The sequence below is a fragment of the Papilio machaon genome, chromosome 1 (assembly GCF_912999745.1).
Source record: "Papilio machaon chromosome 1, ilPapMach1.1, whole genome shotgun sequence".
Classification (NCBI taxonomy): Eukaryota; Metazoa; Arthropoda; class Insecta; order Lepidoptera; family Papilionidae; genus Papilio; species Papilio machaon.
This window is the reverse complement of record NC_059986.1, coordinates 4,155,884-4,173,124: the sequence shown is the minus strand read 5'-3', so window position 1 is coordinate 4,173,124 and position 17,241 is coordinate 4,155,884. Positions and strand designations below refer to the sequence as shown.

At 31.5% G+C, this 17,241-nt stretch overlaps 3 protein-coding genes across 4 annotated transcripts; 1 reads left to right on the top strand and 2 right to left on the bottom strand.

The window, feature by feature from the left end:
* Positions 1-5,060: 5,060 nt before the first annotated feature.
* Positions 5,061-10,379, bottom strand: LOC106714396 (protein Dr1). Its single transcript, XM_014507433.2, has 3 exons — positions 9,953-10,379; positions 9,565-9,728; positions 5,061-5,266 (listed from the first exon to the last, which is right to left on the bottom strand). The coding sequence occupies exons 1-3, from the start codon at positions 10,191-10,193 to the stop codon at positions 5,117-5,119; spliced, it is 555 nt and encodes a 184-aa protein (XP_014362919.1). The 5' UTR covers positions 10,194-10,379; the 3' UTR covers positions 5,061-5,116.
* A 418-nt stretch (positions 10,380-10,797) lies between these two features.
* LOC106714358 (queuine tRNA-ribosyltransferase catalytic subunit) lies at positions 10,798-13,139 on the top strand. The gene is made up of 7 exons (XM_045686349.1): positions 10,798-11,055; positions 11,148-11,276; positions 11,383-11,680; positions 11,780-12,023; positions 12,214-12,382; positions 12,458-12,652; positions 12,987-13,139. Exons 2-7 carry the CDS (start codon positions 11,160-11,162, stop codon positions 13,137-13,139), a joined length of 1,176 nt encoding a protein of 391 aa, XP_045542305.1. The 5' UTR covers positions 10,798-11,055; positions 11,148-11,159.
* On the bottom strand, positions 11,467-15,302 carry LOC106714376 (coiled-coil domain-containing protein 25). 2 transcript variants are annotated; one of them, XM_045686357.1, is made up of 5 exons: positions 14,997-15,302; positions 14,183-14,274; positions 13,756-13,902; positions 13,324-13,609; positions 11,467-11,581 (listed from the first exon to the last, which is right to left on the bottom strand). In XM_045686357.1, exons 1-5 carry the CDS (start codon positions 15,067-15,069, stop codon positions 11,556-11,558), a joined length of 624 nt encoding a protein of 207 aa, XP_045542313.1. In that variant the 5' UTR covers positions 15,070-15,302; the 3' UTR covers positions 11,467-11,555. The 2 variants fall into 2 exon arrangements, with proteins under 2 accessions (XP_045542313.1, XP_014362896.1); XM_014507410.2 differs by lacking the exon at positions 11,467-11,581 and having other exon boundaries at positions 13,194-13,609; positions 14,997-15,301.
* Between the last annotated feature and the right edge of the window lie 1,939 nt (positions 15,303-17,241).

Below are 17,241 nucleotides of genomic sequence, written 5' to 3'. Positions count from 1 at the left end.
ATATTTCTTAATAATTTTTCAAATAAATTATAATCCTATAAGATTGCAAGATATATCGACTGGCAATTATTATATAATATCTACTCTACATATCTCATGGATTAATTTGTCGGTTATTAATATACTCTATCTCAATTATGTTTAAGACAAAAATCTGAATTATTAAATCCTAAATGATTTAGTTGATATGATACAGCAGTTTCGAATATACGGATTTTAAACACCCTTACTGCCTTTACATAAATCTAAAAAATTGTAAATACATTTAACATAAATTTTCTTATGTAGATTGTTGAATTTATTCAATTAGCTGCCTCAAATAAATCCAATAATCAAATAAATATTTTATGATAAAATCCTAAGAAAAATAGATAAAAATATATAATTGAACATAATGATAACCATAGCCGTATTGTAAGATCAAATAGTGAAAAATAGTGATTTATATTTTTTTACATAGTAATGTAATATTTTATTAAATTATATGAATGTTATCATATAATAAATCAATTTTGTGAAGTTTAGAATTAAATTTTCTCCACATCATTGGAGAGTTAAAGGATGATTCAAAATCCTGGTCTAAACCTCCCAAACAGCTATGTGTGAAATCTTAGTCCATTCGGAGATAGTTTTTATTAAAAATGTCTTTTTGGCAATAACTAAATAATATAATTCAAAGATATTGTATCTATGATATGATCAGACGACGTACCGTAGACATGTTTACTCACGTTAAGTCTGTTATTTGGTTCTTAGGGTATTCCGTGGATAAGAGATTTGTAGCCTAGCATTTTTAAATGAGTTCACAGATCTATAAATAAAAAGTGTTTGCTTTTATTATCGTAATCATTGTGTTTTATTAACAAAAGAATCCTTACGGTTTTAATGATAAGGGTAGTAAGTATGGTATTAACTCTCTCAGTCGACTGTATTTGGAATGATGTTGTTTTTGACTATTGTTAAACTGACATATTTAATATACGATTATCTCATTTTATTCAGGTCTGAAATACCTATCCAATGATGTATCACACGTAGCTATTGGGGGTAGGACCATATTTCGTAGTAACTTGGGCATCATTCGTTGCTTATCTTCCTATGAATTCATCAATTGTTTTATTTGTAAGATTTAAAACTTTAATGGGAAATGGATTTAATTAAAGTAATATAATACCTTCCTGTTATATTTTACTGTTTTTTATCTTTCATTGTTTGTATATTTTCAATGTGTGTATTAGAATAATCAAAGTAGTAAATTTTTTTTAATCTGTACGTCACTGTATTTTTTATAACTGTGGTTCTATCTATTACATTTTCTAGATAAAGTTGCTTGTCTAGTTTAAAAAAGAAATGAGTATTAACACCAGACAATCGACAATACCTCTATAGTTAGATCCTCGTATCTCTAAAAAAATTTTCCAGCTAGAATAGTTTAGAATGAATACTACGATTGTTATGCTAGCTTATGTCAGTCGTATTTCTATATAGTTTATTAATGTTGTCTTAGATATCCCTAAATAATGTAAGTAGGCAAATCATTTTCAAGATATTTCTTCTATTTCTTGAAAATAGATGACAATTTGTATTAATACAAGTGTTACTGCAGTAGACTTGGTTTCGAAAATCATTTTTGGATACAATTAAGATCTCGTCCTAACTGAAGCAAAATTAACTTGAAAATTTAAAATATTAATAATGAAACTGGCAAACTGGAAATTGAAAGTCGTAACTTCTGCCTACTTCTTTATGCAAGGGATGTAAGTCTTTCGAGGACATATTGTGTATAAGTTTTTTCAGTCTGTGTGATCTGTAAATATATATTACCAGAAATTAATATTTAATATGTTTTACTGCGTACTGACTTTTAGCAACTATTACTAATGACTTATTGAATTAGAGTCGATAAAATTAAAAAAAAAGGAAAAAAAAACCAATGTCGAAGGAGCGTAATACGTATGTACAAATGTGCAACATATAACCCTTGTTTATGGCAAGGCACGTTTTTAAATGATCTCTATGCAGAGCTGGGCATTAACTCGTTAATCCGTTAATCGTTAATTAACGAAGTTAACATTTTGCTTAACGGATTAACTTTTAAGTTAACTTCAAAAAGTGTTAACGCTTTTGTTAACTTCCGTTAAACTCGACTTCCGTTAATAAAAGTCCGTTAATCGTTAAATTAGAAACTTGGAGACGTGCTGTCATTTTGTTTAAATTACGCGCCACGCCACGCTCGTAAGTTCAACTATGTTGGGCGACTGTCGGCGACTCGAATGGTGAACGAACGAGTTGATAATTGATATATGTAAAGTTCGCGTGCAAGTGTGATGCATCAGAGCGTCCGGGAAAGACGTGACCAACAGGACAAAATCAAAAGAAGGTTCGAAATAGTATATTTCATTACGAGTATATAAAACAAGAGTATGTAATAGCCCACATTCCGAACGCTCTTCGTCCCTGCAATACCCTCCAATCCTTTTTTGAGCAACTGTATTAAAACAATTTTTTACTCGTGCTTTTTCTTTACCTTTCCAAACTCATGCGTTCTCTTTCCCAACTGTCAAAATAATGTCTATTAAAAAGAAAAAACCAAGCACGAAGTTTTTGCAAAAAAATCATTGAAGTTTTTATGATTCATGCAAATATTTCTAAAAGGAAGCTCCTAATTTGTTACAATATCAGATTCAATGATTTGATTCAATGAATTAGGTAAGGTTTCATTTTATTTCATCTCATTAAATTTAATTTTCATTTCATATCAATAAAAATAATCTACTGAAGACTTGGCCGTTTGGACATAGTTCCCTTTGTCTACTCAGAATGGGTGAAGAAAACAAAAAAATCTCTGTTTGTATTCTTTTACCGTTGGCGCCATTTTTCAAACATTTTTGTCAGTTGAGTTTATTGTGTTTTTATTATTATATTAAATTGCTTCATTTTTTCGCAACTGTATTAAAATAGTTGTTACACATGCGGAACTGTCATTACAACTTGTTCCAAATTTGTCGGAACTCTGCAATGACAGGCTTTCCGCACTCGTAATGAAATATACTAAATATAATGCATACATACTTGTCTCCAATACTAATTTGTTATAGAATGTATAGTCAAATTACTATTTTAAACAAGTGTCGCCACAATAAGTGTAAAATTAGTATGTATAATTTTGGTATGGTTAACTGTTAACGATTAACTTTAACTTGCGTTAAATTTTCGAGAATATAACGCTTTAACGATTAACGAAGTTAATTTTTTAATTAACGAATTAACGATTAACAAAGTTAACTTTTTGATTAACTGTGCCCACCTGTGTCTCTATGATATGGTATGCTCAATTTATTTTTCTTTAAGCATATTATGACTTTTAGATAAATCATTTTATGATTTATATTAAAATAATGTTGACAAAGTAGTACACTCATAGACTATATCGTGTGAACCATTTTGCTTTCAATTTATGATTATCACATGCATAATACACATAAACTAAGATTTATAGTTTTTTTTTTAAGGATGTGTTTGAAAAATGTCAAGATATACTCTACTATGTATATATGCTATTAAAAAATAAAAAAGATAATTTGTTAAAAGAAATACGATTTTGAATCGAAGTAATAAAATAGCGGTTATTTGCTAAGAAAAAAGCTATTTTATGGCCCTCCATTACATAATTGACTTCGTGGATATTTAGATGAGCAATTTTAAGTTATTTTTTTTTTAAATTTCACGAATGGTAATATATCAATCAAATTTATTTATTTACCATTTAATATAAATATAACAGTTTATATGGCTGTTACTATAAATATTGTAAAATTTCTAGACTTGAAAAATAAGTTATTTTATTGTTAAATATAATGTATTTATACACATTATAACATCTCTTATTAATTTATAATGCTTTCTCAATTTACGGTCCTATAAATGAGGAAAAGTAAAAGATATGCCTGCCTTCAATTATAGTGTGGTATACACACCACACACTTTTTCAGATTTTAACAATCTGTTTTTTAATAAACTTGGCCTGTGCAACATCTTTACTGACCCAACTCTCCACAAGTTTTTCAGTCAAAGATGTTAAACAAAAATCAACGAAAAATATTCAAATGGTCAAGATTGCTGAAGTGCGCTGGTTGCGGGCGACACTGAACCGGGTAGCAAGCGTTGGGGGAGGCCTACGTTCAGGTGGTTGACCTTGACGATGAAATCACTTGAAGATTTTTACCTGAGCTTAGATTCTCTGTTTGAATTGAATGATTTGATTGACAGCTTCTGAATGATTTGATCTACAAAGCTTTCCAACCATTGCTGAGAAATGAATATTAATGTTTGAATTTTCTACAAAATGCGTTATTTTATGATTAAAAAGTGTAACGCACCTTATTATATGAAACAAGTCGATTTGTTTTTTTCATAAATGCAAAATTTGCTTTTACCTAACCAGCATGAAACAAAAGATAAAGTCTATTGAATTAAATGGAAATTATTTTTTATTTCACTATCTAACAATGTCTATGCTTATTTGTCTATGGATTTATTTTGAACATTTTTTATGTTTAAATTGAAAATACAAAGCCTGTGATTACAACCTTATGGAGGTAAAATTGTTTAGATAAGTTCATTATAATTTCTCATTTGAATTAAATACAACTGGTCAATTAAATTAAAAAACGAATTAAATAAAACTGATGTCTGACAAATCCTTATCTTACTTATATTATAAATGCGAATATTTAGATGGATGGATGGATGTTTATTTGAAGGTATCTCAGGAATGGCTCGACAGATCTCACTGCAATTTGTCATATTTAGAGTATCCAGGTTATACTAAGTTTTTTTTAATTCCGCACTGATGGAGCCGCGGGTGACAGTTAATCTTTAATAACTAAGCAAGCTTAATTCTATTAACAACATTTAGCTACATTTTGTATTATTGGGTTATTTAAATCATGAACTGAATATCAACAAAAAAGATTTATTTTATACAAGTTTAAGTTTTTTCTTAAATTTTCATTGAATTACAAGCAAACATATTAAAAAATCAGAAATAAATGGCATTGTAAATATGACCCTTATTATTGTTTAAAATATTTTGCCTTATGTCTTAACAATGTGCTTATGAATAATCATCATCTTCCTCGTCTTCAGGTTTAATGGCTGCAGGGGGTGGAACATAGGGCTGTGGCACACCTTCAGGGCCCACCAGGCCTTGTTGTTGTAGTAACAACCACTGTTGTTGTTCTTGTTTTGCTTGTTCTTCACGAGCCTACAGTTAAAAATGCATTAAAGAAAGAAAGAAAGAAGAAAGAAAGTTTATTTATTAACACAAAAAAGATTAAACCAAAAAACAATAACCTTATACTAACATAAAATTACACATAATTAATCTGGAATATTAAGTTACCATTCATGGTATTTAGGGTAATCTTGTGATGCCCACACTAGGCATAGCCTGTATCGTGGGCACCGATATTCAATAAAGAAATACAATATTCAGAACACAAAATAACAAAAACCCTCATTCACGGCATTTTAGCATTTAACAATTATAAGTTACTCCAGTATACAATTGAAAAATAAATAAATAAATTAAAGTAAATGGAAAAATAACAAAATAAAATTAATATAGATACTATAAATATGTATGTATGGTACGGATTTATAAATAGATAAGATATAAATATATTAAAGGATCTAAGATTGTATCTTCAAAAGGTACTCAGTATCTTTATAATCTAAGGTAAGCAGCCACTTCAGTAAGGTGGATTTGGCTTGTGGCAACGATTTCTTTAATAAATCGCAACGCTTTACTACAGAGTTATAAATATGAAATTTCATAAAGGAGCCCGTGCGTTGTGCAAAGTAGCATTTAACTGATGGCACGGGTAAAAGGTAGACTCTGCGAGACAGCCTACTTTTGTGTTCAGCGGATCCAAGCACAGTTTTATGCACCATCATCACAGTTTTGTATATGTATAATTGCCTTACGGTAAGAGTGCCAGAATCTCTGTATAGATCCGTCGTGGGGTACCGATAAGGTTTTTGCATCATGACTTTTAAGACGGAACGTTGAGCTCTTTCAATTCGAATCATAGTGGTGGCACTCGCAGCGCCCCAGCAAGATATGCAATAAGTCAGAAGAGATTGGCACAACGCAAAGTATATGCTTTTTAAAATATCTAAGCTGGTCACATCTCGTAATTTTCTCATGATACCAATTACTCTTTGCACCCGAGAGGTAAGCGATTCAATGTGGTCTTTAAAAGTCAATTTTTCGTCTATGAGGACTCCCAGATATTTTACTACACTTGTTCTTCTCAAGGATTCGCAGTCGCAGACGACGGTGTTACAAAGAGAATGATGTAATTTAATAACAGTACTTTGATTGGGTGCAGAAGCTGCTGTTTTGTGGAAGCAGATATAGTTGGTCTTATTTACATTAAGGGTCAAGAGGTTATTTTGGAGCCAGACACTAACTCGAGACATACCTAGCTGAGAATTTTGAAGAGCTTCTTGCCAAGTCAAACCATCAAATATGATTGCAGTATCATCCGCGTAGCATATAATATCTGCATTACCTATTGATAAATCATGGATGTCATTTATGTAAATGGTGAACAGCGTAGGACCTATAATACTGCCCTGCGGGACCCCAAAACTGATGGACTGCGGGCTGCTCATGACTTGGCCAATCCTAACACATTGCATGCGGTCTGAAAGGTAGCTTCTGAACCAGTCAAGGGCAATGCCTCTTACACCAATATTAAATAGTTTTTGTAAAAGGATAGGAGCAGACACTGTGTCGAAAGCCTTGGCCAAGTCTAAAAAGACAGCAACACAACATTTTTTGTCACCAAGTTTTGAAGAAACGGTGGAAATTAGAAGGGAAACTGCATCTTCAGTGCTCCTACCCTTTTGAAAACCAAATTGTCTCGGAGCAATAACATTTTGGGATCTCAGATAGTTAGCCAAACGGTTGTTAACAAGTTTTTCAAGCAATTTCGAAAAAGAACTTAGCAAGGAGATTGGCCTGTAATTCTCAATCTGTGTCTTGGGACCACTTTTATAAACAGGGATTACAGCAGCTAGTTTCCAGAGAGAGGGGAAAGTGCCACTTGTCATGCTCAAATTAAGGATAAAGGTTAATGGCATTAAGATAGCATCCTTAACGTGTTTTATTAAGAGGTTTGACCAGCCATCAATGCCTGTAGCTTTTCCACTTTGAAGAGACAAGATTAATGAGTTCACTTCTTCGCAATCTGTAGGGTACAAGTAAAATGAATTTGGCGGTGTTGTTTTGGGTTGGACATTTTTAGCAAGATCCGTTTCCGTCATACTGATATCTGATAAAATCTGATTTGCTAGACGATGACCAAGGGTGGAGAAGTAAACATTGTGTTGGTCGAGGCGCATACGGGTGGTATTTGTGTTGTCTGCTAACAATTCAGTGGGATCGTGCCTTTTGTGAGTGATGCCGCACATTGTTTTAATTGACCGCCATAGCTTCTTCGGATTATGTTTGTTTTCATTAATTTCATTCTTTTCATGTTGTAATCGTATTTTACGCAAGAGACTAACAAGAAAATTGTGGTACCTTTTATAAGAGATTTGCAGGATCATATTGCCTGGTTCTAGCTTTGCACGATGATGAAGGCGGTCTCGATGTCTCATGCAACGCATGAGTCCTGAAGTGATCCAGGGCTTGAGGTTATATTGCGTTCTACTCAAACGGACTTCACACGTATGCCTTTTTAAAGTAGCAACTAAAACATCCGAGAACTTTTTAACAGCTTCATTTACGTTAGTTTTAGTTGTGACATCACTCCAGTCTCTCTCTGAAAGGTCATTTCGTATGCCAGTAAAGTCTCTTTTAAGCACAGTCCGGTTTGGTCGCCTAAGGTTATTTTTATTAAGGCTCAACCCAATCATAACAGGGAAATGATCAGTAATATCAGATTGGCAGACAATACCTACTGGGGTTAGGTTACGATGAAAGTTAGTGAAGTATATGTGGTCGAGACACGATGACCCTCTGGTAGATTTGGTAATGGCTGGAATAAATCCGTGCTCAGCTAGGAAGCATTGATATTCTAGGACTCGAGAACTAGTTTTATCCAATATATCTATGTTTAGGTCGCCAGCTAGGATCAAAGGTATACCACTGTTATTTTTAACATAACTCTCAATGGAAGATAGAAAATTATCAATGTTATGACATGACGGAGAGCGGTAAATGGCGAATATGGTGGCTATATTTTGTATATTAACAGCTAGACAATTAGCATCGTTGATGGTTGGCTCTATAATTGACGGGTTCCAGACATCACTAACGTAGACTACAACTCCACTGTTTTGATTAATATTACGTTCGGTTTTGAAAGAAGTGTATCCTGGTATTTGTGGGACAATCACAGCCTCGTTTAGCCAGCATTCAGTCAGGATCAGTACATCGAAACTTAAATCCGAACGTGTTAGTGCAATGAGAAACGTATCAAAGTTTTTTTGTATGCTTCTAATGTTAAGGGCAAGTAGTTTGAAATTATGGCTTGATGTAAAACATTCTTTACATGATTCAATTTCATGAACAACACGGCAGTCAACCTTTAATGAGTCTAAGTTATCAACCAATTCTTCTAGGATTTGATTGAATTTAATACTAAAATTATCCACAACTGTGTATAAAATGAAACATACTTGTGTGTTTTGAGAAAGCTGCGCAAATTAATTGTAAGTGAATGTTTTAAATAGTACTTACAAGTGAAATATAAATAGGTTTGATAATGAAGATCCTGAAATATAATAGTTAAAGTTGTAATATATACTAGCCAATTACTTGTAACAAATATTAAATGATTTAATACTATTAATTTATTAGACGACATGATTATATAGTCTATTGTACGTGAATATGGAGTATAGATGTGATAAACATAATAAAATATGGAACAGCATAACATTTTGACACGAAGCATAATAAGACACAGACTCTTACAGCTAGCAATTAAAAATGCTACAGGTTGAAAACAAACCTTTCTACATAGTAAGTGATATTTGAATTTACCATAATAAGTTGTTTTTACATAACAATGTATTAACCCAGGTCTAGGAGAATCCAAATAAACACTTATAACCGTAAGAACAATGAATAGAATGTAAATTACGACATATATAATTATATTACTCCGCCGTTGAAGCCGCAGGCCGGAAGATTTGATCCAGGTCCTTGGAACTACGTATACGTACAGCAGGCTTTTTTTCCTTCTCTCTGACATAAATTGCGCCATTCTTGTAATGATTTTAATCACAATGGCATTATTATCAGGAAAGATTATCTTTCATAGTAGATGAAGCAACAGTCTAGCTTCTTTGCTTTCATGCTTAATAGTTATATTTAACTCCTGTTTTAAACCAATCCTTATCACAATTACATATGACATAATATAATGTCATTGCTGCAGCTGCACAACTCAATATAAAAATTGTCATATGTACATTTATTCATTGTTTTTTTAATGTATTTGTCTACTAATTTTTGTAAAAGAGGTAACACCATTTTTTTCTTACCTTTGCAAAAAGCTCTTGCTGTTGTCTTAATAATTCTTCTTCAGGTATTCCTAAATTTTCCAGACGAGTACTTTGTCTTCTTCTTTTAGCAGCTACAGCTTTACAATCCTTTAAAACTGCTTCTGCTTCCTCAGTGTAGTCACTAAACCCTAATCTGTCTAAAGCTGTGGAAAAAATGTACAACTACATTGATATTTATCACTTTTGATGCATAATCTTAAACAAAAGCTTACAGAAAAAACAATGAGCAAGGAATAATATTTTTACAATATACTTATTTGTGACAAAAAGTTATCTGATTTTAGCATCATTCAACAACATTTTATAAATTGTCCAAGTAAGCTTAGTATGATCCTCTAAGTATAAATAAATTAACTTTGCTAAATACCTGTAAGTACATGCTCAGCATTTATTGTTTTTTTATTACTTTGATTGCACACTTCATTTGCTTCTGAACTAATAAGATGAATAAATTCTGTGCAGCAGTTCAAAATCAACTCCCTCGATTCGAAAGCAATCCGAACGGAAGGCACTAGTTCCTTTATCATTTTATTAATGCTTGCTCGTGGAAGCGTAAGCTCATCTTCCTCAGAAGGTGGAGGACATAATTCTCGTTCTGGACTACCCATTTTCTTGTTTTACTTTAGACTATATGACGATTTATTTTTTGAAATTTATATTTATGTTTCTTTGTTACCTTTACCGTGCAAATGAAATAGAAAATTTACATTCTTCTCCTCGCTTCTGGGATCAAGTATAAATATTAAATAATTCTTTGTCCAACATCTATTACAATAATTTTTTACACTTTATAGTTTGACATTGACAAATAACAGATACCTAACCGTCATGCTGTCACTTTATTGGTCTTTGATTTTTATGTCTATGCTTGACATTAAAAATATTATAATGCCTTTTTCGCATTATTCCAGTCCAATAACCCAGTTGCATCGGTCTGGAATAAGCTGATTTGACGAACAATGTCGAATCGTAAAGAGAGTAACAATAAATTCAAGAAAGCGGTTGAGATTACTTTTAACTTTTAAACATACACTAATTCTATTAATATAGCTTTTTTTTTCCAGCTGTAGATGTATTCCGGATTCGGAGCTCTATTTTTTTAATTCCGACACAGTAATTGTAGAATACGTTTTTATTCAAAAATCGTAAAATGACCGAATAAACGCATTTACTGATTAAAAACACCAACATAGAAAGAACGCCACCTTTTTCTACCGATTTACAATGCACATCTTCTTCTTCTTCGTGCTCTTCATTACTGCAAGTTGTGCTCATCTTGAAGTGTCTTCACTAATGTGTCAACGAGCTGCTTCCACACCGCTCTGTCCGCGGCTTGTCTTATGGCCGTCGAAATGTTGAGTCCCATTGCCAGCGCTGATTTCGAGTGCTACCGGCTTACTGAACTGACATAATGTAAACCAGGCATACTTCAATTGACAGTTTGCTAGTCGTCGAATTATTTTTTTATAGGTTAGATTTCTAATTTCTGTTTATTATTGTTTAAAAGGAATGAAAGTAAAAATGTATCTTAGATATTTTTATGAATAAATCCTTTGCTTTAGGTCTAATACAAAATGGCTTTAAACTTTACCGTGCAAGCTGAATGTGGAATAACAAAAGCTCGCGCCGGTTTGATGAAATTACCGCACAGCGATGTCCGAACACCTGTATTTATGCCAGTTGGAACCCAGGTCTATAATTCTTCCATCAAAATATATTAGTTATAAGTTAGTTAGTTATATCTGTAATATCTTAGTAAAAATTTACTTGTAAATTTCAACTATCAATTTGTTTCAGGGTACTATGAAGGGATTGTTACCTGATCAGTTGTTGGCTTTAGATTGCGAAATAATTCTAGGTAACACATATCATTTAGGTAATCGCCCTGGTACGCAGGTTCTTGAAAAGGCTGGTGGCCTTCACAAATTCATGGGTTGGAATAAGGCACTTTTAACCGATTCTGGAGGTTTTCAAATGGTTTCCTTATTAAAATTAGCTGAAATTACAGAAGAGGGAGTTAAGTTTAAATCCCCATATGATGGATCGGAAATAATGTTAACTCCTGAAAAATCAATTGAGATTCAAAATTGTATAGGTGATGATCTATAATACAAACATTTTGACCTTCGTTCATGCTTTAAACATTAACAACCATAATGTATCTAAATGTTTTTTATTTAATGTTTACCAATAGGTGCTGATATTATAATGCAACTAGATGATGTGGTTCAAACAACATTCCAAGATTATGATCGTATAAAAGAAGCCACAGAGAGAACAAGTCGATGGCTTGATAGATGTCTGAAAGCACACAAAAGGCCAGAAGAACAAAGTATATTTCCAATTGTCCAAGGCTTGTTAAATAGCGAGTTGAGACGTAAAAGTGCAAAAGATCACATGACTAAAAATGTTAATGGTTTTGCAATAGGAGGATTAAGGTGTGATTTTATTATTTTATGAAAAATTTAGAATTTTATAAGCTAATTTGGGATGTCCTGAAACTTTCAATTGAATTTTTAAATTTATTTTAAAATAATAAGTTATATCTGTCAAGTAAATAGGGACTCCATTTTCCTTGACCTCTGAGTGATATGTCTCTTACTTTTGGAATTGCCTTCATTTTTACAGTGGTGGTGAAGCAAAAGATGATTTCTGGCCTATGGTCAGTTTGGGAACTGAGGTATTGGATAGAAATAGACCCCGTTATTTAATGGGGGTAGGCTTGGCTGTTGATTTGGTTGTATGTGTTGCTCTTGGTGTTGATATGTTTGACTGTGTTTTTCCAACAAGAACTGCTGTAAGTAAATTGTTTGGAAATAAATTTGTTATAGTTTTCATAATAATGATTTATTTGTAAAATGTAAAATTACAGAGATTTGGTTGTGCTCTAATCAACAATGGCCAGCTCAATTTGAGACACAAGAAGTATTTAACTGACCTCAACCCAATTGATAAGGATTGTGCTTGTTCGACTTGTAAGAATTATACAAGAGCATACTTACATTGTATAGTATCTGTTGAAACGGTGGCTTGCCATTTGATTTCAGTACATAACATTGCATACCAGGTAATATGGTTAAAAAGTAGCAAAAACATTGCAATTTCATTAATGATATTTATTGCAAAAGAAAGTGTCTTGTATTTTACTTGAGGCTATGTTCCATATCTATGCCAAATTTCAGTAAGATGTGTTTATTATTAGTAAGAAGGAAGATTTAAAAACCAATTTTATTTGTTACGGCCATTATTATTTTTGAGAGCTGCAATATACTTATTGGAATTTATTATTATTTAAAGTTTGATTGTAATATATATATATATATATATATATATATATATATATATATATATATACATATATATATATAAATGATTATATAAAAATTAAAAATATTTTTCAGATGCGGTTGATGAGGACAATGCGGGAAAATATTATTAATGGAACATTTGTTCAGTTTGTGAAAGCATTTATGAAAGAGGTTTACCCTGATTTTAATTATCCCAATTGGATTATAAATTCTTTGCAATCTGTTGGAATAAATATATTGGACTAAATATTTTTTCATTATTTAATATGAAAAATGTGTCATACTAACAAATAAACTCACAAATTAATTGATGGGGTCATCAAGGTCATCTTGTAGGAGAACATATTTTCACACTCAAACAAATGTTATTTAAAGTTTTATAATTTAATAAATATCAAACAACTTTACATAAACTCGTCTGAGTCATTACCATCATAGTTAGTAGTCATATTTTCAGTTCTCATAAGTGTTGCATAGCTTCTTAATTCTTGCTCGTCCTTTTTGCGTTTTTCTTCTTCTTTTTCTTTTTCTTTCTTTTCTCTTAACAATTTCTTTTTATCCTCCCTCTCCGACTTGTCTCTATTTTCTCGTTCTTGTCTTAAATCAGGAAATGCTTCTTTCTTTGTCTTTTGTAGTCTATTTACAATTTCATTAGATCTTTTAGCAACTTTTACTTTCCTTACGTCTTTATCTCTGTGAAATGCTACTTGACCCACCTGTAAAAGAAAGAAATTCTAAACTGATAATATATTCTTTACCTATGACTGTTAAATAAATAAATGAAGTGTCATTTGATTTATATTAATCAATAGAGGATCACTTCTTACTGGTCAAGTCTATAATATGAGAAATCAACACTTACGTCCATGCTTGGTGTTTTTTTAAGGTTCGACCACATAGTATATACAATATCTATGTCATTCATTTTGTTACCCATTATTGAATTGGCCTTTACTAATTGACATGCATCATCCAAAACAGAATTAGGGATGTCATCTATGGTTTGACCCTGAAAATTTTTAATTTTCTTATCAATTATAAAATAATTTGGCCGCAGGTTCTCTATGTACTATAGGAATAAATCTATATATATAAAAGAAAGTCGTGTTAGTTACACTATTTATAACTCAAGATCGGTTGAACTGATTCTTAGAAGCTTAGAACTAGGAGACGGACATAGGAACTTTTTTATCTTGTGTGCATTTTTTTTAATTCCGCTCGGACGGACTCGCGGGTAAAAACTAGTATTAAATATTTTAATAAAATTCAAACATAGTTATTTTACTCACCGGTGCTAAACGTAGATAAACATGGGCTGATGATACTTTATCCACATGAAACCAGACATCTTCAGGCCAACCCCACTTAATCAAGTCTTCATCTGAAATATTTTTTGCTAATGAAGTTTATTCTAATATTAAACAAGTTATTTTTAAAGTCAAAAAATGGTAAAACTTTACAATAGCCAATCATGTTTCATTTTTATGAAATTAATTTTAACTAATAGGTCATCTAAATTACAGTTGTTTTGAAGTTATTTTTTAAGGGTCGTAATTCATTTAATAGAAAATATTGTTTCATATGTTTTCATAATAACAGGAATGTTCATACTCACCGTTTTTATAATAAGAAATGATCCAATTTACATTTTACAGAATGCCGAACACAAATTTTTGCTTTTTTTAAATATTTTTTTGATTCTATTTAAAATGTTTCAAATCCAATCTAACCAATGCAGTTTTTTAATTTTCTTCAAAATAAGTTATGACTTCCAAAAAAAACTTTAAAATGATGTAAATGAGATCATTCCCTATAGTTTAAGATCAATTATATGAAAATTCGGCATGATTTGTAAAGTATTAACCAAATCATTTCTCATTTTGATGATGATTATTTTGAACAATTCAGGATTTCACTTATTTTACTGAAAAACAGATTATATGTAACTTTAACATATTTCCCAGTAGTTTTCAAAATAAATGAATAGAATTGATAAAAAAACAACTTAGACCTCTCTGCCATTGGTAAATGAGAATGATTGAGAAATGTTGACACTATGCATGTGGGAAGCATCATCAAATTATTTAAATTAGAATCACTTACTTTCATGTTTATCAGCACCCATGAATAATGTCACTGGTGGAGAAACAACATTACTAGTAAAATAGAATACCATGTTTAATCGTGCAACTGCTTGTAAGGTTAGATATATTCAGGTTATAAAAGCTGGAACGATTCGATTGGATTGATTTATTCAGAAAAAAGATATATTCAATGGCACATCTAACATATTTTAGGATACAACATTTTGAAGATTTTAGGTGTATAAAAAGCCTTTTATAATTTTGAGAACAAGAGCAAAATTAATTATTTTGAATATTTATGACAGTTATTGTAATTCTCATCATCTGGCTTGACCGGCTTGACAGTAGACGGTATTGACATCAAATGTCAATTAATTGTTAATTTTTTGTAAGTGAAAAACTGCGAACTGCAATTTCTGACAAAAACCACAAATATAGCTTTTTTGCCACAATTATAGTTTTTTTATATCATACTTGGTAATCTTTTCTGATTACTGTGTATAGGCAAATTTATGCTAATTTTGTTTACAATTGAATCATTGGTCAAAATTTTGAAGGCATTGCGAAGGCTTTGTTTCTATATATAGTCTATGAAATTTCTACTGGTTTCTACTGTACCGTTTTCAAGTCTATGACACGGTAATAATAATACCGTGAGTGAAAGAGATACAGTTATACACAATTCCTGTGACGTGACAAAGACAGGGATAACTATCTTCCGTCCCTTTCTGCGTACCAGGGTTTGGGCTTTGTTTGGAACAAAGGTTGTCCCCTACAAACAACCTAGGTTGTCCCTAACAAAGTTTGACATTCGTGCTATTTTTCGAAAATTGTGAGTACTTAGTGGCTGTAATTGTGCAAAAATATTTTGATATTACAGTTTTAGTAAGGTAAAGTTTATAAAACATGGTATACTGCTGTATCGTCGGTTGTAAAAGCCGTAGTGAGCGAAAAGAGAAAAACATAACCTTTCACTCGTAAGTACTGAAACTACGCACTTATTCACATGTATTCATACAAAATAAGGAAGAAAATACAAACTAGTTGTTCTTTACAGTCTTTGTAATAACTAATATGTTAAAATACGGGTAAAATCAGCTAAAATAAAATAGTATTTTTCGAACATTATGCGCCCAAACGCAGATGTCATTTGTGTCAAATAATATACTGTAGATCTGGGAAACAAGCGGCCATATTAAACTTCTTTTCAAATTGGTTGGTTATTACCCGTAAAAATAATACCACCATCTTGTTGTAAAAATTACCCTGAATTTAGGGGAAATAAATTATAGTATGAATAATGTATATAAATGAAACAATTCAAATTTTTTATACTATTTTCAACAGATTTCAAAAGGAGTTTTTAATTCTGGTATATGCTGTGTTTTTAAATATTTGATACTTTCTTATCCCGTTGATTTTAAAGAGTATGCTTTTTAATTTGTCCCATGTAAATTTTGTTTCTTAGAAATTACAATCAAAATAGTTTAATATTAAGTAGTTTTACATGTAGTGTTCACTGTAATGATATACAGAGTAATTTAAAATTATATGACTATAATATTGGTATGTTTTTTGTAGCTTTTTATGAAGACTTAGGGCTTCGTGCATATCGAAGAAAAATAGGACATCGTTTGAATGCTCGTCTAATGGACCTAAGACTGAAGAGATGCCGCGCTTTGTTGAAGCAGTACGCGGGAAAAAAATATCGGGAAATTCTTTTTTTGGAGTCACTCAAGACATCCTTGATTAAGGCAGCCGCCGATATTGACATGGACCTCGTTCGTGCTGTGATAGACGACTGGCCGAGCAGATTGAAGGCCTGTATTCAAAATCACGGATGTCATTTTGAATAAACTTTAGTGTCATAAGAATCTATGTTTTGTTAAGTTCATTTTGGTATATAAATGGTCACATAATGAATAAACTTGTTTCAATTATTTTATATTAAACATGTAACAGAATTTATGACCTGACTAAGTATTACCAAAAAAATCTGTTTATGTAATCTTAGTCACATAAACAAAAATTACGCATTGTTTTTTATATTTATTACGTTTATTAATTACAATTTAATTGGGAATATATAAATTGGTCTATATTAAATTATATCGTAATTATTCATTTTCGGGACAAAACAAATAACTGGTAACCCCAATCCTTTTACTTATATATAGGTATAGTCTATAGTACTCTCTATCTGTCCCTTACGAGTGAACGCGCATGCCATATCTATATAATTCTTCATCTGAGACCGTTTTACT